The sequence below is a fragment of the Vanessa cardui genome, chromosome 7, assembly GCF_905220365.1.
Source record: "Vanessa cardui chromosome 7, ilVanCard2.1, whole genome shotgun sequence".
NCBI classification, from domain to species: domain Eukaryota; kingdom Metazoa; phylum Arthropoda; class Insecta; order Lepidoptera; family Nymphalidae; genus Vanessa; species Vanessa cardui.
Window position 1 is genome coordinate 13015596 of NC_061129.1, and position 23316 is coordinate 13038911.

Sequence of the window (23316 nt, forward strand, 5' to 3'; positions counted from 1 at the left end):
TCAATACTAATATTATAAATGTGAAAGTAACTCTGCCCGTCTGTTGCTCTTTCACTACCAAACCATGGAACCGAATTTTAAACATAGACTACTATTTTGCATAAAATATGATAAGCAAACCCCTAACTGCGAGCAAAGCAGCGGGCGCCAACTATTATAAAATAAGTTGTTTATAAATTGTAGTACAAATTTTCTAATAGGTCAACAATCGTTAGGCGAATATTGTAACTTTAAGTCAAGAGAACATGATCTTCCGTTTTCTTGATTTCCATTAAAATGTCAGTACATTTAAACTAATAACAATGTAACCGTGATAAACTACAGTCATATGACTCACTATCTAGATATCCTTTGTCAAATATTATTTGAGATCTAAAGCAATCTGATTCGATGGCAAAGGTCCTAAATATACCAACTTTCTAGTGTCGGGACCGTTCGCTGAGGTAATCTTATCTCAAGAATTATAGACCAAACGCAATCCTTATTAGGAGGTCAGGCAGGATCAAATTTAGACATAGGCATTGCTTATACAATGTTATATATATGATATTCTTTTAAAGAGAAAATAACGTTGATTTTTTTATGGTATAGATTGGTGGTCGAGCATGTAGGCCATCTGATGGTAAGTGGTCACCATCACCCATAGACAATGAAGCTGTAAGAAATATTAACTATTCCTTACATCGTCAATGTGCCACCAACCTTGGGAACTAAGATGTTATGTCCCTTGTGCCTGTAGTTACACTAGCTCACTCACCCTTCAAACCGGAACACAACAATACTAAGTGCTGTTGTTTGGCGGTAGAATAATTGATGAGTGGGTGGTACCAACCCAGACGGGCTTACACAAAGCCCTACCACCAAGTAAGTATTATAAAGTATTATAAAAACATTAAAAGTGACGTTAAATTTATCGGCACAATTAATATTCTGCGACGAAACTCTAATTTTATGGCTCACTCCGTTGTACCAAAATCTATGTAAAGGCAATAATTGTCATCGTAAATACATCATAATCACTCTATGTTAGTACATAATATAATATTCACAGTTAATGAAGCTATCCCGTTATCACGAGGAGCATGAGAACACACCACAACAGGCAACGGTTAAGTGTTAACTAGTATCTATTCTCCCACGAGAGAAATATTACTTCGACTATAAACTAACCTGTAAACCATAGGATATTGTGATTGATATTTTTGCCGTTCAATATACCGTATCTATGTATATATCATACCATATAGGTGTGTGCTGAGGCAACTGAGATTTTGAATTCGTTTGTAGGATTACAAGAAATTCAATGACAAAGGTAGGTATGACAGGGTATAATATATATAAATAAAGTAGTAAAGAAGAATAGAACATGTAATAAATATCCAAACATAATCAATCACATTGTCGAGGTTTTGGAAATTCCAATTTTGAATCTTTAGATACTTGAGGTCTGTTTTATTCCTCTGCTGTATTACCATTATTTCAATGATCTTCGCAAAATATTATAAAAAAAAAAAACAAATTTGATACAAAGCCAGTATTGAGACAAAAGTCACAGTAATAGCTACACAAATAGTTGAATAGAATTACAATCGAAAGCATTTCTGAAAATGCATATGAGGTATATGCATTTACGATAAAACAGCTAGGTAAGACCTACATATTGACACAAAAATCGATACATCATAAAATATAATTGAAGTAGTAAAGAAGAATAGAACATATAATAACTATATTAACGTAATCAATCAATCTGTCGAGGTTTTGGAGATTCCACGAATATATGAAGATACATGAATAATGCAAACGTCTTTGTTAAGACTCATGTTTAATTAGAACACAAATCATCATTATCGACTCTTCAACGCTCAACGAAAGTAGCCATTATGGTAAAGATCATAGGATGAGCTGAATGATTAACGCGAGCACTCATCAATGAAACCGATATATCAATCCGAGCTAAACAAAGAAGCCATCAACCTCGTCAAAACACGTCATACTATTAATAACAATTTACAACATTGTGTTGTATAAAGCCCTTGCATGGTCTCGCCCGGTGCGGCGCCACTTTCTCCCTGACCTTTTAACCTTACCAGTGTCTAATATTAAATATTGTATCGTCTGTAAGGTTAAACTGCAAAGCAACAAAAAAAGAAACTAACTAAAGTTTGACTAAATGTAATGTAATGTTTTACTTAAATATTGGTGTTCATTGTGGCCGTTTTCAACTTGACTTCAAAATCTTTATGTATAGTAATCGAAATGTTTGTATAAGCTAGTTTGAACATAATTTAATTTAAAAAGCTTTCAGCCTCTAAGCTCGACCTTATTTTATTTTCAAGCTGTTGGTTATGTGTGAAGCCGCGGGCGCTTCAAGTTTAGCCTCAACGCACCGAAACTGGGTTACGGACAGAATCGACACCGCTGTACGAGGGACATATAGTACGACACAACTTAGACGTAGCATCGGCAAATTCAATAAAACCAGTGACTGTCGATTAATACAACTATTAGAAATAGGTCCCTATCGCGCCATTCGACGCTATTCGTCACTAGAGATTCCCGCGTCAGTTCAACCCGAGAAAGAAAGTGCACGTAAATCGACGTGTCAAATTGACGAATATATTAGGTCAAATGATATTACAAGTTATTAAGTTTGCGGAAAGATCATATTCACATAAGAAATAAATATTGATAATTGGGATAGCGTACTTAATTCGGATGTGATCAGTTTTACGAATTTTGGCGAAGCTACATCTAAGTTATGTCGTACTATAATTACATGTCTTCAGATGAATTTATTTGCAACGTCTAAGGAATAATGAGGAAGAGGCCAAGGGTAATTTGCGAATAATACGACACAAAATATCACAGAGCTAAATTTATTTCTTATGAATTATATTTAAGAAAAAATGAACTTCGAACTTGATATTTACGAGCGCAATAAGTTACGTCGTTTTAAAAATACATCTCAAATATTAACTACAACAAATAAAGATTTTTTTAGGAGAATATAAAAACATCACAAGTAAAATAATCGTTAGGTATTAATTGGTGATTAATCGTACGTGTCGTAATACCTAATAAACTTTGTAGATTATCGTGGATAAGCCACATAAACCTGTTACACACATTGTGAACGATAATATATTATATTCTAAAATATATAGAAGCTATAAAGTAACGGCAACAAGAGTTTCATTTAAATTACTTGCTTCTCATTAAACAAACAGAACCGCTATCTATAAAATAGAAAACGGTATTAGAACGCTTTTCCAAAGCAATCGGTTGTAAGGTAAAAAGTGAGAGCAAAATCGAATGAAACATTTATTTTATATTTGAGGATGTAAGTTTTGTATATAAAATTCTCAATGAATTATTTAATGCTATTAAAAATTCGAACTATCAAATCTGTACTCCATGAAAATTAAAATAGGACGTAAGTGAAAATATAATAAAATTAACCGTGTGCCTTAAATTAAAGTCATGATTATTCCTAAAAACTTTAAAAAGAAACAACAATATTTAATCCTTTAATTGAAGATTAAACAGCGATTTCCATTCCTCTAACTTTCAAAAGTGACGAACTTCCAAAAAAGCTTTCATCCCAAGTTTCATCCTCGTTGACGATATAAGTTTTTCAATCTTTAATAAAATTTGTCTTAAATTCATTAACGTTTAATGTTAAACTAAATACATGTTATTCCTTTTAGAAGGAAATGCTGCAAAATTGCCGGTTAAAGCTTTGTATGTCAATAAGACATTTAAAAACTTTATCAACTAACAGTAGGTATAATGCAAGCGGCGCAGTTTTCTTCTATGATAATTATGCACCAGGCCGTATAAATACCAGTAATTAAATTATCACGGGAGCAAAAGAAAATCAATCCCCTGTCGACTATATTATGATATCGCACGGGGATACTCGAGAAAGTTAACTTTTGCTGGTAAAGTTATAAATAATTCATACAATTAAAATGACATGTACAAGAGTATTGCAAACGGGAAAGCCATGAATTGCAAATAAAAATCGAAATTTCTATGAACAACATTTCAATACAAACCATATCCTTATTTCTAATTTGACAATTTATTCGATTGGTTTTGTTACATTATCTTTTCCGTATGCATATATTATTTATTGCATTCAACAAAATAAAATTTAATTGTAAACAAAACTGCAATAAATCATAATTAATGGTCACACCGCGAGTAAATTGATAAGTTTTGTCACGCAAAACTTTGCAACGAATTTTTATTAGATCATAAATATCTGTCGAGTAACGCCCGCTTCTAAATAACTCAAGTTTAACTCAGCAAAGCAGCAATTAATGCATCACTCGTGATTACGAAGCCGATAAATCTTCAAATATGACACTCGGTAGCAATGTATATTTAGCGTTTAAAACAATACCACCTACGTATCAAGCGTCACATACTTACACGTAAGGCGTGTGACGAAACAGTCAGTGAGACCAGGACATAAATTTACATAAGCTTAGGTAATCAAATTAAACATTAAGAAACATTCAAATGCATGATTAAATAATTATTAAGTTTGAACCCTCTACTTTCGATTAGTCAACAAACAACATAATAAAATGTTTAATGTCTCTACGTACTCAAAGTATAATTAAAATAGTTAGTCTTTTGAATCTTTTGATACTTGAGGTCTTTTTGCTCTTCAGTTGTTTTACCATAATTTCAATGACCTCTTCAGAACATTTAAAAAAGAAAAACAAATTTGATACAACGCCAGGATTGAGACAAAAGCCACAGTAATAGCTACACAAATAGTTGAATAGAATTACAATCGAATGCGTTTCTGAAAATGCATAAACCTCATTTACGAGAAAACACAACATCTAAGAGACGTGTTCGCATAAACAGAATTTAACGGACCGTGTAAAACGTACCGCGAAATCACCAAAACATCAACTCGTTAAGATAAACATGCTCGAAACATTGCCCACCGAGAACTGAGCCGACCGTTGCAGATACGATAGATACTGATATCTTAGCATCAGAATGTACAGTCTTCGAAGAAACTAGCAACATTTAAAATAATAGATTTTTTTTTTGTTGAAAAATTTAATCTTAGAGATCCGGTTCAGGAAGAACATTCTGTAAGAAATAAGATTATTGAAGACGCAGATAATCTATACTTCTATAACTAATATTATAAATGTGAAAGTAACTCTGTCTGTCTATCGATCTTTTACAACCAAACCGCGGAATCAAATTTGGTATGAAGCAAATTTGAACTGCAAGGAAGGACACAGACTACTTTTTGCCCTAACACATGACAACCAATCCCTACAAAGCGAAGCGGCGGGCGAAACTAGTGTTTCATATATAATTTTACGACTGCTAACATTACGATATCTACAAACTTGTAGCACTATGTCTCCTGTAAGTGCAAAACAACCATTTGTAACCATAGCCGGCCGTGTGTAGTATGCTAGATACTCGTAACCACTCAAAGAGGTCTATAGGACAAGATTATTAACCAACAAGTTTCATGTGATGTTTATATGACTCTTGACCATTTTATTTACACCAGCGAATGATAGCATATCATTTCAATAGATATTAAGACTGGAAGTCTACATCGTTTATATTATAAGCGTTATTCTAAACATCGTATGTATTGTATTTTTCATCTTTAACATAACCGGTTTCATAAACATATTTCGTTTCTTTGGGTTACGACGAAGCTGTGTCATTGTTACTAATTCACATGCAGTAACGGTAGATATCGGAATCAGGTAAATTCGAATAATTAAGTGAAATTTATATGAATGTGTTCTATGGATTTATGTTAGGAGTGTGTTATCTTTTTACCTACTATATATAAATGTAGTTACTGTTGACTTTCTTGTCGGTTCTTCTCGGTAGAATCTTTCCGAACCGGCGATAGCTTCACTTAATATAATTGTTAAATGACGATTCAAAAGTGCATGTAAAAGCCTCCTTGAATAAAGTATATTTTGATTTTGATTGCTTAAATACTTTTTGAAGACGATTATATACAGTGGATATATTGTCATTTAACTGATGTCTAAAATCTACTTCTGCCAGTTCTTAACTTAAAATATTTACGAAGTTGATCGTCGGTTAGTACTATCGCCTCTCAATAATCATTAAATCATACTCAGAAAAGTAAATAATTACTAAATGTAGGTCATACATCGTAAGATTCAAGCTAAATACTTCAACCAGACCCCTCATTAAATATAACTTCATAAATTGAAGTATATACATTTAAGTGCATAATACATTCATATTAATTAAACAAACTTAGAAAGTTCTTACATTTATTTAATTTGTCATCATTACTTGTTTCGCGTTGAATATAAAGTTCACCGGTCGACTGTACGAGAGCCGTGAGAACATCTCGATCTGCATATAAAGGCGGCGATAAAAGTGTCGGGCAACTTTCTTCTTTTTTTGTTCGTGATGACCTTGCTTATTGTTGAAGGTACTGCGGTTATTCTTGGTCACTTACGACAATTCAAATTAAAAGATTTTCAAATAACACACTTCTTCGACAAAACGGGTTCCTCTATTCTAATGCATTGCTAATGCAGGTAGTATTAATATGAATCAAAGAATGAAATGGTGAAGAGATGCTTCCTGAGCAATTTTTCCATTTTTTTTTTGACTCTTATTAGGCTTTCATTTTTAATTTTTTTTATCATTAAATAAATATGACAGGTCTTACACGTATAAATATACAGCCACAATTATTATATTAAGGTAACCCTTGAATCAATAAATCCAGCTGGATATATTAATATTCATAATTCTTAAATATTTAAATAGTGGGAAATAGCTGCATTAATTAAGCAATATCAGTTAGAATTCAAATATGTCAAAAATGCTAATTGAATATATAAACATCTGATAAGGAATCCGTTAAACTGATTATACTGTTGATCTGTCACCAAACATCTGATCAATGAAGATAACGTCAGCGTTCGTGTCACAGATTGAATATATAGATGCACAGACAATGGACAATCATACGATGATCAATAGCGAGACTTAATGTAATCACCTGTCTGCGAACGGTTGACCTGTATTTGTGTTCACGCACAATCGCTACTCTCTATCTATAGGTACTCATCTATCTACAAGTGAGTGGAAAGTTTTTTTTTTTAATAAGTACCTTGAAAACTGAAAACAGATACAATCATTTAAAATATCGATAAAACAAAAGTTTCAAACGAAGTTATAATCCCAACACTATATCAGCGAATTCGATAATTTGAATAATATAATTCATTTAATATCGACATATTAATTATTCGTTACGTACAAATGAGATTTTTGGGTCATATTTTACTTTTTCCTATAGAACTGGTTAACATCCAAGCGTTACTTGAACCAAACAGGTTATAATGCTGAAATTTGATTGACATTAAATCACGTGTACAAAACGGTATACTTTCCGGTGCTAGCTATTATAACGCAATAAATTCGTAGAGCAAAAACTAAGATCAAAAATAAGACATGCGAGGCGTTTTAGGAGATAATTACACTACGAGGTGACGTAATGAATGTGAATTAACCGTTGTCAGAAAGCCACCTGTGTTAGAAGATGTCATGATAATCTTATAAATAAATAAATAAATATTGGACAACATCACATACATTACTCTGATCCCAATGTAAATAGCTAAAGCACTTATGTATATCATAATAATAATAATAAGTAACGACGTTACCACCAACGCCTAGACTCAAAATTAGGACACTAATGAATTTTTTTTCTACATCGACTCGGCCGGGAATCGAACCCGGGACATCGGAGTGGCGTACCCATGAAAACCTATGTACACATTACTCTACCACAGAGGTCATCAATTTGCATTATAGAATTTGAAATCGATCAAAAGAATAAAGACATCTTCTAAAGAAAAGCATAAAATATGACAGATCAATTTAGATTGAAGTGACTCGTGAGAGTTAGAAAGGGTGGTGAAATTCAGGCGGAACGGATTGTCTCGATTCATTGTGAACTAACACAGTGGGAGGCGCTCGAACCGCTGTCGTGGCAAAGGTCGGCTGTAAACGACAATACCTAAAATATCATATGCTCCAGCGATCTATGGGGGACATTCGCATTGCAGCGTTGACAGGCGACAATGTTTAGAGAAAGTGTAAATTAACAGCCTTCCTTGTTAGATGCGAGATGTTATTCTAATAGGGACATGAGTGAAGTACAAAAGCTCGCTCGGAATGTTAACGTAGAGACGATTCAATAAAGACCTTATTTTATTTTATAAATAAATTATTTCTCTTACTAAATTTATGTAGCCGAGATGGGCCATTGATTAACTGTGATTGCGGATTCCATCCCAGACAAGGACCACGGAATTTTCATGAGCTTATTTCTAATTTTGTCCTGTATCTATCCGTTATATATCTCATTGAAATAAGACTACACGATAATTACGTTTACTGGCGACAAGCATAGAAGCAGTGAGTTGGAATTAGATCCAAAACTTCTTTTTAAAGGAAAACTCGACCTTAGCCCAGCGTTTTAAAGGAAAACGTGATCTTAGCCCAGCAGTGGGACATTTATAGATTGTTACTTATCTAGTAATTAATGGAAACTACTAGCTGTGCCTATGACTTTGTGCGCGTTTCAATTTAACACTAAATTTATAGTTGTAGCTTTCAAAATCAGTCTAGTTATAAGCCCTTCCTCAAACCGAGAAAAGGCTTACAGTTTGGTTAAAGCGTCCTCACGGGCCGAGACGTACAAATTTCGAGTAAGATTCCACTTTTCTAAGCACTGCACCATATCTTCATCGATCAAGTAAGTAATAATTACGAGATTAAAATCAAAACAAAATAGCCGGAAACCGCACAGTTCACAGAAGTACGGAATGCGAAGAGTGTATGTAAATCATGGAGTATTCCCGCTATTGTATTTGCGATGAGATTTATAGTCTAAAGATCTACTTATGTCTTCGTCAGCTACTCCACGCATTGTTGAACGTGATGTTTCTCATCCTATTATGATCGAAACAGTAATTTTTACTATTACGATACTGTTGTAACGCTTGTTTTTGTTTTATAAGTAAATTTTGTTTCCATTACATAAGTTTTCTTGTGCAGATAAATGGAACATCTCCACAGGAAAATAATTAAATAAGATATCGTTTTATCTTAATAAGTGTTACGAAACCTAAATAAGAAAGTGTTTTTTTAATTCTCTATAAGTAAATTTTGAAGTGCTTTAACATTTTATGTTTTAGATAATTTATAAATTTATAAAAAGTTCATCCCCTTTTATCTCGCAAGTGAAATCTTCGATGGGCTTAAAAAACTGGATTTGGTACCTACAAATGTAGACACTAGAATATTTGATGTTGATGAAGCCTAAGAATAATTTTATTTAAAAATATGTAACGATTAAAGAGGATGAAAGATTCTTATCGTTATAAATATACTATATGTAGAATTTGTTTATTTACGACATCACATTAGAAACTTCTAACATTATCAGTGCTACACAAATACTATCCTCACGAATCACTCCATCAATTAAAATCCGTTCCGTAATTTTGAGTATCGAAACATACTATGAAGATATACCTAACTACTAATAACCATTGACGAACAAGAGAGAAGTATTACTGAAGCAATAGAAACGGTAATGTCACTCAATCCGTTGTAATTACCCGTAACAGATGATCACACGCATTACTGTACGCTCGTCGGCAAAAACATAAACAATTAACACGGATCCATAAACAAGCGTAGACAATAGTCAATCTACTTAAGTTGGGAATGTGTTCAAAATTGCTAACGATATGAAAAAAATACTGTTATACTATTGAACTGAACTCAAATAAACATTTAATCAAAACATGAATACAACAACAACAACACCTCGCTGTTCCAATGCGGTTTGTGTGGAATACACATGTGGCAGAATTTCGATGAAATTAGACACATGCAGGTTTCCTCACGATGTTTTCCTTCTCCGTCGAGCACGAGATGAATTATAGACATAATTAAGCACATGAGTATTCAGTGGTGTTTGCCTAGGTTTGAACCCGCAATCATCAGTTAAGATGCACGCGTTCGAACCACTGGGCCATATCGGCTCCAAATAACAATGATCATCAAATCAAACAGACCAATCGAACTTGACTCTCGATTCTGATACACGTGATGGTCAAGCCATGAGCGTCGAGCCAATTTCACGTCAACTCTATAACGGGAACCGATAAAGGTTACGCTTACATAAAACGTGTTTGCACGCACGTCTGTTCGTCCGAATCACAGCGTGATAGAAATAAAATCGAATATTTCGAAATATTTACCATTCAAAATCGACTGTGATTACAATCGATAGACCAAGAATCCATTGGAAATTTGTAAAAAGTTTCTAATACTAACAATATTATTTTAATAGCGAATTGCTGGCTAATATACAATTAGGTGAGATAGCAAAGCGCCACATTCGTATCCTCGAACCCAGAGTGGAACAGCTTGGTAGAATAAATTCTATATGTTTCATCATCTCAAGATCTCTTCCTTGTCAAGAATACACGTGTGTGCCTACTTTGCTAAATCTTTGAGCACTTATCTGTTTGACTTAGTTGCCAGAAATTTCAATAATAAGCGATTTAAAAGTTCAATGCGTATTTTAGTAGACAACGTGATAATAAAAAAGGTCAAAAGGGGGAAAGTATAGCCGATTACGGATTTTCTCTAAAGGTGCCTTTGTAAGATCAATTATTGTGAATGCCTTTTCACTCGCGTGACCATTGATTTACTTTTATGGTTAGACAGTCATGATAGAAAATATAAACAGAATCATGAACTATCACCTTCAACAATAGACGAATATAATGGGGGCGTTGTTCTTACTTCAATTAGACTTACAATAATATTTGTGAATTATCCGACCAATATACATAATGTACTAGCGACCCGCCCCAGCTTCGCACCGGTGAAATGATATGACATCACAGTAGAAATCCTTCTTCTTGAATCACTCTATCTATTTAAAAAAAACCGCATCAAAATCTGTTGCCTAGTTTTAAAGAGTTAAGCGCACAAAGGGACATATGGACAGAGAAAGCGACTTTGTTTTATACTATGTAAAGACAATAATGCTGTATTCTCTTTATTATTAAAAATTCTAAACCCTTTCTGTTGCTACGTTTATTCTTGATGCTTTTCATTGACAAATCATCTCGATTATACCAAATTATTTTACAGTCAAGCGAAGTTACAAATGATACTATAATTATAAATAAATTCAAATCTATTGTGGTGTGCCAATATATTGACTCACACCTTGCTCATATTAATCACAAGTTGAAAATCATAATCGAAAATATTTTAATTTAGATGGTAATTTTTATTTGGGAGGATAAGATTTTAAATTAACATGGTTATTTTTATTGTTACAGTTATTAAATACAGGATATTTACCATGTATTAAAATTAAAAAGTATTTATTAAAATAAAAGGAAGTGAAATTATGTTACTAACCAGTAATATTGCCGGCGGTCATCTCCGTAATAAGACCCTCGAGGTCGGGCGATATGAGCCTCTCCTCATCTTCCCCGTGCGTGTAGTCCAGGGCATGGTATACCACGATCGCCAAATTAACAACCAACTGTAACAAATAAAAATATCACTTTAGACGACATGAATAACTCATAAACAATATTAGAAACATAGAACTAACATTACCCGAAGCCGTAGTTTTCCGTACGGCATTTTAAATTTACAAAGTCATTAAAATCTCAAGAATTCTCTTACTAAACACTCATGGGGTTCAGCAGGCGTGACTATCAGGCACATTGAATGGAACCGATGCTCGTCTATTGTTAATACACCTATTACCCAACTGATCTAGCGCATAACATGTACAGCGCTTGAGAAAGAATTTACAATATATATTTTGCATATCGATTAAATTACAGCGCTTAAAGCGATCAGACAAGAACATTTGATCACAGCCGCTCCTGCGTGCAGCGCAATCTTGTACACTTCATTTAACTAGTGTGGAAACAAGATTTGTGAACCATCCAACCCATTTAAATTATCTATAATAATTATACCGTCGGTCGCTGCGTCGATGTGTATTATTAAAATACTTTTCATCGTATGTAAGATTAATGAAGAAGATATTTTTTGTTGAAATCGTAAGATATTTTTTGTTGAAAACTAGCTAGCATGTTTGGTTTTAGTTGCATTTCTTGGTGGTAGGGCTTTGTGCAAGCTAGTCTGGGTAGGTACCACCTACTCATCAGTTATTTTACCGTCAAACAACAGTACGTATGTTGTGCTCCGGTTTGAAGGGTGAGTGAGCCAGTGTAACTACAGGCACAAAGGACATAACATCTTAGTTCCCAAGGTTAGTGGCGCATTGACGATTTAAGGAATAGTTAATATTTCTTACGGCGTCATTTTCTATGGGTAATGGTGACCACTTACCATCAGGTGGCCCATATGCTCGTCCGCCAACCTATACCAAAAAGTTTTACTGTAGAGTCGAATCAGCTGACACATGGTAATCCGTGAGGAATGTTACGGTCGAATTAGACAATACCATCTCGCATATCATTACCAACCTGCCAATACCGAAACGTCGACAGAGTGTTTTATCGGGGGCATTGTATGCAAATCACGTGCAATATGATGTTGCATTGTATTGCGCAAGCGCACGCAACTAAGACCGTAACAATAACAGCATCCGATTTACGGCGTAAACTACACAATAAAACCGTAGAAGGACGTACGGTACGCGTTCAGCTCGTTCGAGATGATATCGCACTCAGGAGGGAATTTAGAGAGGCTGGTTTAACAATACATTTCATTTAGCTGTACCATTTTAGGACTAATTAGACGGCTGAGTAAAGTTTGAATAATTAATCTAAATTACTAATCATCTCCTTCCTATAATACTGTTTATAAATTTACAACGTTGCGATCATTTCTATTACAAAAACTTTTATTTCTTGTATATGTATTCATTACGTTAATAATCATATTGACTTGAATAATATTAATAAGGAATAAAATAACATTTTATAGTATGTAAAAAGTAATAATGTAAATTGCATATTATTATTACATAAAACGGAATCAACCTGGTGGTCTCTAAGTTACTTTTTATTACACTCAGGCTGTCAATCGCGGCGCTAATGCCTACAAAAACAGGATCTTGTTAAGAAAATTGCCTATACCGCGTTATTGCGTCAGATTTATGTAATCAATAAACGTTTTTACATAATATGATTGAACCTTATTATATTACATTTTAAATAATTGCATCGGATGTTATGGAATTTTATTTTATGTTATATTGTTATTGATTGATGATGTTAATTGTTTTTTTTTCTATTCCGTACTTTCGCTTAATTTTGTTTTTTTTTAATTATGTTATAAGACGGACCGGCAATTAGGCTGGTGGTAAGTGCTCTCCGCCGGCCGCAGACTTTAGCGCTGTAAAAAAAGTTAACCATTATATCGCCGACGCGCCACCAACCTAGTGAGCGAAGATGTTATGTCCCTTGTGCCTATAGTTACGCTCTCACCCTTCAAACCGGAACAAAACAAGACTAAATATGATTGCTCAGTATAATATATGTTAAGTGGTATGTACCCAGAGGAGCTTGCACGAAACGCGAGTAAGTATTATTGTTTCAACAAAAAGATTGATCTTTCACCTTTGTTGTGCGTTAACAACAACTTTACTTTCGATTTCGTCAACAGCTAACCATTGTTTTCTAATTCCATTACCATTAGCTAGAACAGCGTCCAATTCGTGTATTGCTTGTAATTTTGCTTAAAATTTTCAACCTCGTGTCACAGAATACAAGTTCACGTGCCCGCAACTAATATAAACCACGAATTCCAAATCTGATTCGGCACTTACAGTCGCCATTAAAACTTATTGGAACTTTGTCACGATATATATTTCTCAAATTCTGTATTTAATAGAACGTTTCGTAATAGGCTAGAGGTTAGAGTGCGGTAAAAATAACGACTCGAAATAACCATATCTTAAACTGTTATATAATGTATTACGAGTGTGTGCTTGTCGCTGATCTTAGATGGTTTAGTATTTGGTTACAATAATTTTGTGATATTTTCGTTTCTATACAATCCCTGGGAATTTTTATCGTTGGCATTGTCCTTGTTGCCTCTCACAGTTAGTTGGGCATTGACGGCTGAATTATTACGTGAGCATCATATTGTTACAAAGATTTAATGAATTATTTATTTTTAGTATATTTAAAATTGGAAAGTTTTCATGCTAAAAATTTTACGTTATTATCTCCAAAATGCGACTAAAATTTTCATTTCAAACTGTGATAATATTTCTAGTGCATTACATGTTACTGTTCCATGTATATATATTATATACATTTATGTATCTTTAACAGCTAAACAATAAAGTGACCATGACGATCACAATTTAAACACGATGTTAGCTTTGGAGACATGCCGCTTTCGATCGTGACAAATTATTTTCCCACAATAAAGATTTAATCGCTTCATTTAATTGCTGGTGGATATTTACTAGGTGGTAGGGATTCGTGCAAGATCGTCTAGCTCGGTACCTATCCTACCTTATATACCATCCTATCTGAAGTGTAACATTTACGAACTTGAAATTTGGCAGATAGGTTCCTTATAGGTATACATAGGTATACATAGATATACACTGTACCCATCCGCTAAGAACCGATTTGTACAAATCTCTACCCCTAAGGGAGCAATATAAATTCCGCCGGGGAAAGCCGCTGATTCAGCTAGTTAATCATATAGTGAGCGTAAAAATAGCAGAATTAATGGTTACGAAAAAAAAATATTATAATCTCTGTTTATCCATACGTAACAAATAATCCCCAAATCGAGGGCAACGTTAGAAGTGCATAAATTAACAAAATACGTAATGTTATTATGTAAAACAATATCTATGTATCAAAATTGCGATATTATAATTCATATATTTATTTTTAAAAATATTTATAACTTGGCCTCTTTTAAACTAAATACAGCTTAATCTTTAAGCTAAATAAAATATTTTTTGTTCTTTAAATGAAATATAAATTACCATATTTTATATTCAATGAGATACCAAATACGTACAAGTAAAATGTGATCGCTATTTTTAATATATATGAATACACAAAATATTTTAATACTTACATAAAAAGTTGAGGCAATTTTTTTATTGTTTCATTTTATTTTAATTTTTCATAAAAAATTCAAGCAAAGTAACCGCAAAGTAATAGTCAAATACAATTAAACAGACTCGTGTTAAAGTAAAAAGCGAATCTGACTTCGAGACAACAAAGCTTATAAAATATAACTTTGTCTTAATTTTTCATTGAACTACCGGTAGCAATCTACGGAATAGTAGTCATTACGTATTGGGTAATTAGTTAGCTTGCCTTAAGCTATACACCATTACGAGACGGTAAAAGTCAAAACCGTATTATTTATACGGTCAATATCGTACATCAACATAGAACGGTTTTAATAAGGTCACCAGCCCTATATTCAATTGTGCCTTGATGACCCCTGATAACCCGCTCTCTACTTAACTACAGGTCACTTCGTACAAGGAACTGAGGGTCTGAAGGGCCCTTTAAGGTTTGAAGAGAAAGTATGATGTTAAGGGTTAACAAATTATTATAGCGTTGTTGAAAAAGCGAGAGTCACTTATTTTACGATATGCAATACTTTGGCTGTGTTTACATTATACGATGTTTGTGCAATTAGGTGCATGTTAAATTACCAGGCGTCCGGATATAACCGGATATAGTTAAGCTTTTGGAATTCGTGTCCGATCAAAATAAACGATGTCTGGCTTTTCCGAATTTATTTCGCAAACGAGACACATTCGACTTTATTTATCATAAGAATTAACGATTTTTAAGGTAATAACGAGAAAATTTTTATTTCACATTATAAAAAATATCGTACTTCTAGACATAAAATCTTCAATAATGTAGGTTGTCCGGTCTATTTGCCCAAATATCCGGACAAACTGACTGGTTTTTCCAAATTAGGTTTGCAACCTTAGATGCATAGTTGAAGGACATAGATCGTATGTAGATATGTAAATGGACACTACCCGGGTAAAGCTGATACTGCCCGAGATACACAACGATTAATAATAATTAGTAGTGTTGTTACACTGTTTCTAACTCTTTTCGACTACGGAATTAGATATAACCACTGTCAAAATTAAAAACTCATTTGTTAATAGTGCCCATTTTTAATCATTATTGATTTACTAGCAACGATGGCATTTCCCATGCAAAAGTAGAGTGTTTCCATTATATAATGAATTTATGATCACATAGAGTTTCTCTGTTTCCAGAAGAAGCCTAGATATTGCAGAGTATAAGTATAAGCCGATAAGCAAAGAGCCAAGGTCGTTGACATTGAACTGTTACGTGACCATTTGAGAACGAGGTAAAAACTCCCGGCAAAGAAAACCCCTTGAAAAAAAAGCATCGAGTTACGCTTGATGGAATCGTAAACAATACTTTTTGATGCTTTTATATAGAAAAAAATCCAAACAAATTGTGTATTTATACTAAATGTTATTTGAGTGCTTGAATTAGTCAGTGGATTCGGATACATTTATACCAAAAGGCCAATTGGCCAAAAATGAAAATTGGGAATGCTAGCTCGACATAGAATTTTAATTTGTATTAACAATTCTTAGACACGTTCATAAGCGCTTTGAATAAAATGGACACACGTATTATTTTATGGTTTCAAATATCTGTTATTCGTAAAATAAAGAATCACAGAAGGCCCTGTTAGATTTGAAACATCGATATTGAAGAATATATAATTTTAGAAAGCCTTTAAACAGATATAGAGTAATATAAATAAGGACAAAGGAGTTCGTAATTTTTGTTTATCTTATTACTATAACATTTATATTACGGCATGCGAGTTGAACTTAAACCCAAGGTGCGCCAATAGTTTTACGTCAAAGATGCACTTCTGATTTCTATCAACGAATTTTATCGTTATCAGTGTAAAAAAGCGAAAAAAAGATAACGTTCATTATTTATTAAAAAATATATAGGTACACATTTTTTGTATTTTATATATGTGTGTATTTATATAATGTTCATTTTTTCTTACTCGATTTCTAATAACGATTAATAGTTTATAATATTAGACAATTTAACAGTGATTTCTTATATTTTTATTATTCTAAGATCAATTCTAGATTTTTAAAGAAATAAAATAGGATTGGAACGCACAAAAATATTTGCGATATATTTCAAATTTATGGCAATCAAAATAATATCATAAAAATAATTTTATTAGAATTTCATCATTATTTTTAAGAATCCATCCTATAAATAATTTATGTAAATAAATTTGAATATTCAAAATTAAAACCAGATTTATTCAACATTTGGTAAGAACCGAAAGCTACATAAATTCGTTTCATATGAAAACACACGTTGCGATTTAAAGCGTAATACTTTTTTGCAACAAATGTATATAATATAATTAAATTTCCTTTAATTTACGCCAACCAAGCAACCAATATTTCATGTCTATTTTTTTAAAACAAATTACATCCACATACATGCTACATAACGAAATTCTAAGGAAACTAATACATATAAAACTACAATAAATATGTCAATAGCTTCACTAGAAATATTTGTAAGAATTACTTCAGAAAATATATATATGTATAAGACTAAGGAAATCCCTCTGAGACTTTTCTTAAAAAAAAAAAAACACTGTCGTAATTTTTTTAAAGCATTTCACACTTGTTTAAAAGTAAAATCAGTCGGGCATATAAATACAAATCTAAAGATATTTTGCTGAGTAATTTGGAAGATATTATGATTCGTTTCAGTGTGAGAAATGAAATCAAATTAGGTCCCCTCGAGCGAATTCACGGGCGGTCTTTCATACCTTCGATTTACGTTAGAGAACTAATGTCATTCCCAATTATATTCATGTAATTAAAATCTCTTTATTAATAAATTCAAATTCAATGTAAGGAAGTTTGTAAGTAAAATTTAATATTTGGTGGTTTTACATACAAACGTATGTCAATATAAAGTGTTGTAACTTACATATAAGTGAGTAGAGTTACTCTTGTTTATTAATCTTCGCAAAAGTACGTATTATGCAAAATTAATAATTTGAATTTATTTAGTTTACGAGAACTCTTAGTCGAGGTGACACTAATCGCTAGTATCAGATATGTTATGTCAAGCGAAATGGGTACCGGAAGTTTGGAAGTCATATTAAACTTTTAATGTATAATATAATATCAATTTATTAATCAAGAATTATTTTTAGGTTATAACATATCATCGTTATGTGCAAATTGCTAAGATATAATATATAACAGTGCATTAATTTTTAATAGAGTTAATTTTAAATACTCACGCCTATTTTTATTTCCAGAAAGCATCACATTATAGATATACGTTACTGATTTGGTATACCACCTTTATCAAAGATTTATTTACATTTATCCCTCTCAGATTAAGATCTGGATATGGACTAAGGTCCATACCAATGACATTGAAGCCGTAAGTATTTTGAAACGTATATAGACTATGAAAAAATCAAAACACCCTTTGTTCAAGTATTAGTGGCAGCTAAGTTACCACCGGATCAAGGTAAGTTTAGAATGTAGATTCGACCGAGAAGAACCGAAAAGTAACTCAGTAGTTACTCTTTTCCAACATTAAAATACGGATTTAAAAATAAATTGCACAATGATTTCAAATCATCTTGATTATCGCGGATGACTACAACGTTATTTTAAAAAAAAAAAACAAAAAGGACGTTAATGATAAGTATTATAATAACATTGATAAGTAATAAATATGTATTGCAGGTTTACGTCATAACTCGATGAACACAGAAAATAAAATTGGAACGTTTATTAATTTGATTACTCGCGTCACGCCTGCCTTCAAGAGCGTCCTAAATATACAGGGCGTTCTGTATAAATATGTACATTTTTGCTCAATTTAATTGCAATGGAAGGACACTACTTCATTCATAATGAATAGCAGCGAACTGACAATGTAATGAATGGCTAATGTCTCTGCGATGGCGATGAATATGCAAGATACGAGGAATCCGGTATATACACTATTTTTAACCTTATAGTTATACAATATCGATCAAGATAAATAATTTTCAGGGGCTATTTTTCAAAAACAAATAAATATTATTAATATATGTTTTATATATATATATGATCTAATATTTACTTAAGTATATCAATTAACGACTATATTTATATGTGCATAATTTTACGTTGTTCAACTATAATAATCTCACTATAATATTATCAATCCAATTTGGAATAATATTTTTGGAAAAATATTTGCGTTAGATAGCCAAATTAACAAATTGTATTATCTATACTAATATCATTATGCTACTGAATTCAAGGTATGAAGCAAGCTTTAACTTTCAGTAAGAATATAGGTTACTTTTTATGCCTAGACCTCACAACTAACCCTTAAAATGCATGCGAAGCCTCGGGCGACAACTAGCAGACTATAATATCACTCTCCACTACTCCTCAGGGAGCAACGTTTCACACAAGTAAAACCAGGCGAAGTAGCTAGTATTAGAATATATATGATTACATTACAGAAATAACTTTACGTTTATAACAATAATAATCTCATAATCCCCATCAAAGATAATTCAAACAATTATTTATTTTTAGCGATGTACTCGAGTCAATGTTTTTTTTATTCGTTTATCATAATTACTAACGACCCACCCCAGTTTCGCACGGGTGCAATACTGATAATAAATGTTCTACAGAAGTTGTTTATTTACGACATCACATCAGAAACATCTAAAATTATCATTGTTTAATTATTATATTGTCCATGTATTACATACAAAAACTTTCCTCTCGAATCACTCTATCGATTAGAAAAAAACGCATCAAAATCCGTTGCGCAATTTTAAAGTTCTAAGCATACACAGGGACAGACAGCGGTAAGCGACTTTGTTTTATACTATGTAATGATAATAATCATTCAACATCCTGTGAACGAAGAGATGTCTCAAACGATTTTATTGAATTACTTGCATCACGTTGATAAAAGTTTATTATTGCGTTTAGTGTGTTTCAACATTTGTTTAACGAGTCCGATTGACCGAAAATTATTTTGACACGAACATCGATTATGCAAGGGGTTAAGTATGATTCAAGGTGATCAATTTTGCATTTTGTATAAACATTATTCAAATATTTTGTGTGTGGTACGTTGCGAATTGTACCATCCACTGACTACTATTCTATTTTCAATATCGTTACCACGAGTTTTTGCATCGATGTATAAAATAATTAATACGCTATATCGTATTGACAATAGGATAAAATATGTTAAAAAAATAAATAAAATATTCGCAATATTTCATATTTAAATTCAATTGGAAAATAGTACACATAAAAGCTTTTTATGTAGATATACAAGATGAAAATGGTAGGCATCGTAATATTAATGTCATCGAGAACAATTAAGCACACACACGCAGGGTCACATTAAGAAGAATCATCAGGCTACATCTTTAACAATAAACGACTTCAAATTAATTTTGTTATAATAGATACATGCATCATAAAATATTGATACGCTAATTTGATTAGTTTGTTCTTTTAAAATTATGATTATTTAAGTCAAATTCGCATATCACTTCCTGTCATTTCACGAATGAGATACAAAGTGAATTCTTATTCTTGTACTGATGTGTTGAGTTTATAATTCAACTCGTGATCGGCGTTGGGCGAAGACATCGTGAGAAACATCATATGTGCAGAATTTAGCCACATGAGTCTCCACGCAAGTGGTAAATAAAGTCTCCAAAACTTCTTAAAGAAGGTTTCCCCTGCTGGGGTACATTAACAGTATTTATAGTTAATTACTTTGTTTATATTGCTAGTAAACAAAGCTGCTTAAATGAATCATTTAATTTAAATATTTACACCCAAACACAAACTCTTTGGTATAAATCGGAATCTACGAATATAACAGACGCAAGATTTAAAGGCAAATTGGCACTGTAAACCGTTCCTTATTTAGTCATTACTAATGCCTTTTTAAATGGATAATGTTAACGGGCAGAGGTGAGCACTCACCATCAATAGTCCGATTACATACTTCATTTTCCTTCCTACTCAGATGTCAATAAAAACATCAGTTAAATTTGTAGCAACAAGCGTAACTTGAAGTTAAATAGATATGAAATTTCTTGAATTCAACTTATAGGAGCATTCTAAGATGTTATCTAATTTATTTAATATTTAAATCTCCTATGTTATAAAACATTTAGTATCAAATGCACTTATTTATAAATATAAATTTAATTAGGTACGTATGTATTTTAGGAGGCAGCGTGTGTCTTAATCTAAAAGTGCGAAACAATTGGACTACAAAGTAAAATATTCTCTTGTCTCCAACTAGCAATGAGCTAGACTGATAGGCTACGACTTGTTTTCAATGCTTCTGATGTAGGTAATTAAAAAGTTACTTATAATAAATGGTTCAAATCTTCTTTACATCCACCCCTATTTAAGTCATGTTCTATAGCAATCAGTTTAGAGCATGTAGGTACTGCAAGTTATAGTATTAATAAAGTAACATGCACCTGCGGGGTGCTATAAATTGAGGGAACTGACAGCACGCTTCGAGAGAACATTTGTAAATGGAGAAACTACTGTCTGTTAATAGGTCTCGCTTGATAGGTGTTGCTTTTAACACTAACGCCAGTTGTGTGGCTAAATGGATCGGTATCTAGTCTAGACCGGTTTAGCCACGTCTGTATTGAATAAAAGCCTGTTTAGAGTCGATAGATGAAAAAAACGGATGGATCTATTACTTGCATCACTAAATCATACTGAGCGTAAATCTTTTCTAAAATTTCAATGAAATTAATAATTTTATTATTACCAAAGTCACTGTGACTGTCACATATATACCTGGACCGTAGGTATCTTGTGAAATTTGGATTGAAGCGATTTCGAAACAACTAACCTCTAAGCTACGGTTAGGCTCCTTAGGCTACATAGGCTCCTTCTTACTTTACTAACACCTCAGGACCAACTTCTAAAACGGCAGCGTTAACAGATAATAACAATATAAAAAACAGAAAACAACAACTATCAAGATACTCGTTACATTTTAAGTTTAAGGCAAAACGACATTTCAGACATAAATTATCAAACGTATTACGAAACTAAAACAATCGAGGATACTAAATAGACGTTCAAAGCAAACACCGAACAACATCGAAAGCATTTCTCTTCCGCATTGTCACCGCTTTCCTTAATCCGTTAAACTGCACTAATGACTTTACGAGACGGGCAATATGACAAAAATCCAATCAGGAAATGTCTCCTAAAACACAAACAGTACGCCTGTTCTACATGTTCACCAATAAATCGAAATATGTGTCCTTCCTACAGCGCTATCGTTTAACGAGCCATTCAGTATTGCGCAACCGCTCAGCGCCATCTATCGGAAATAGAAAGCTATGTAAATAAACTGGGAGCAGGCGATTGGCGCCGTCTGGCATATTGGGGCTTCCTCATGCAAATTGTAGAATTCATTCGTCTAATCAAATATCTGACGAATATGTCGGAATTCATAGTTATAGCAGGATAACGACGGAAGTTGTTGATTACAAGATCGAGCAATTAATAAATCTTTAAAAACTATTTCATTAAACAAAATATCAAACTGTTTTTATATCTAGTTACGACAGCAATAATTATTGTTATTCTTTTTTACTCTGATCATAAACCAGACAATTTTGGTAATCAAAATATGAATAATAGTTTTATAAATTAATTACATATGTGTAAATAATTTAAGTGGCATCACAACATTTGACCCCTAGATTCTTTAATTGTTTCACAAATGTCCTCCTAACCGATTTCTAGTGGACTAACTGCGCAATACTATAATAAAGCGCAGTAAGTGTATGCAATTTAAATATTTTAATTAAAAAATAAATCTTAATGTAGATTATAATATCTATAATAAATATAATCTGTAATAACAGTAATCGTAAAAATAAATAAGTATGCATGTCCATCAGTATTGCATAATAGTAAACTGTTTCTATACTTTTTATTACCTATAATTCATATCATCCATAAATTACTTGTAAGACTCGTTATTCCAAGCATCTCGATCGTCGATGTGACAAAAACCGTGAGTATATTGCGTGCGCGCAGAATATCATCGCGAAAATGCATTCGAATCCATTGCCGGGTTCTTATATAAG

General features: G+C 32.7%; 1 protein-coding gene across 4 annotated transcripts in view; it reads right to left on the reverse strand.

The window, feature by feature from the left end:
* LOC124530986 (protein spire) overlaps window positions 1-23316 on the reverse strand; it is a 148006-nt gene that overhangs the window by 59863 nt on the left and 64827 nt on the right. For all 4 annotated transcript variants that reach the window (XM_047105363.1, XM_047105364.1, XM_047105362.1 and 1 more), the window contains exon 3: window positions 11521-11647. In XM_047105363.1, coding sequence (XP_046961319.1) covers window positions 11521-11647 — 127 coding nt within the window. The remainder of the gene's footprint in view (window positions 1-11520; window positions 11648-23316) is intronic.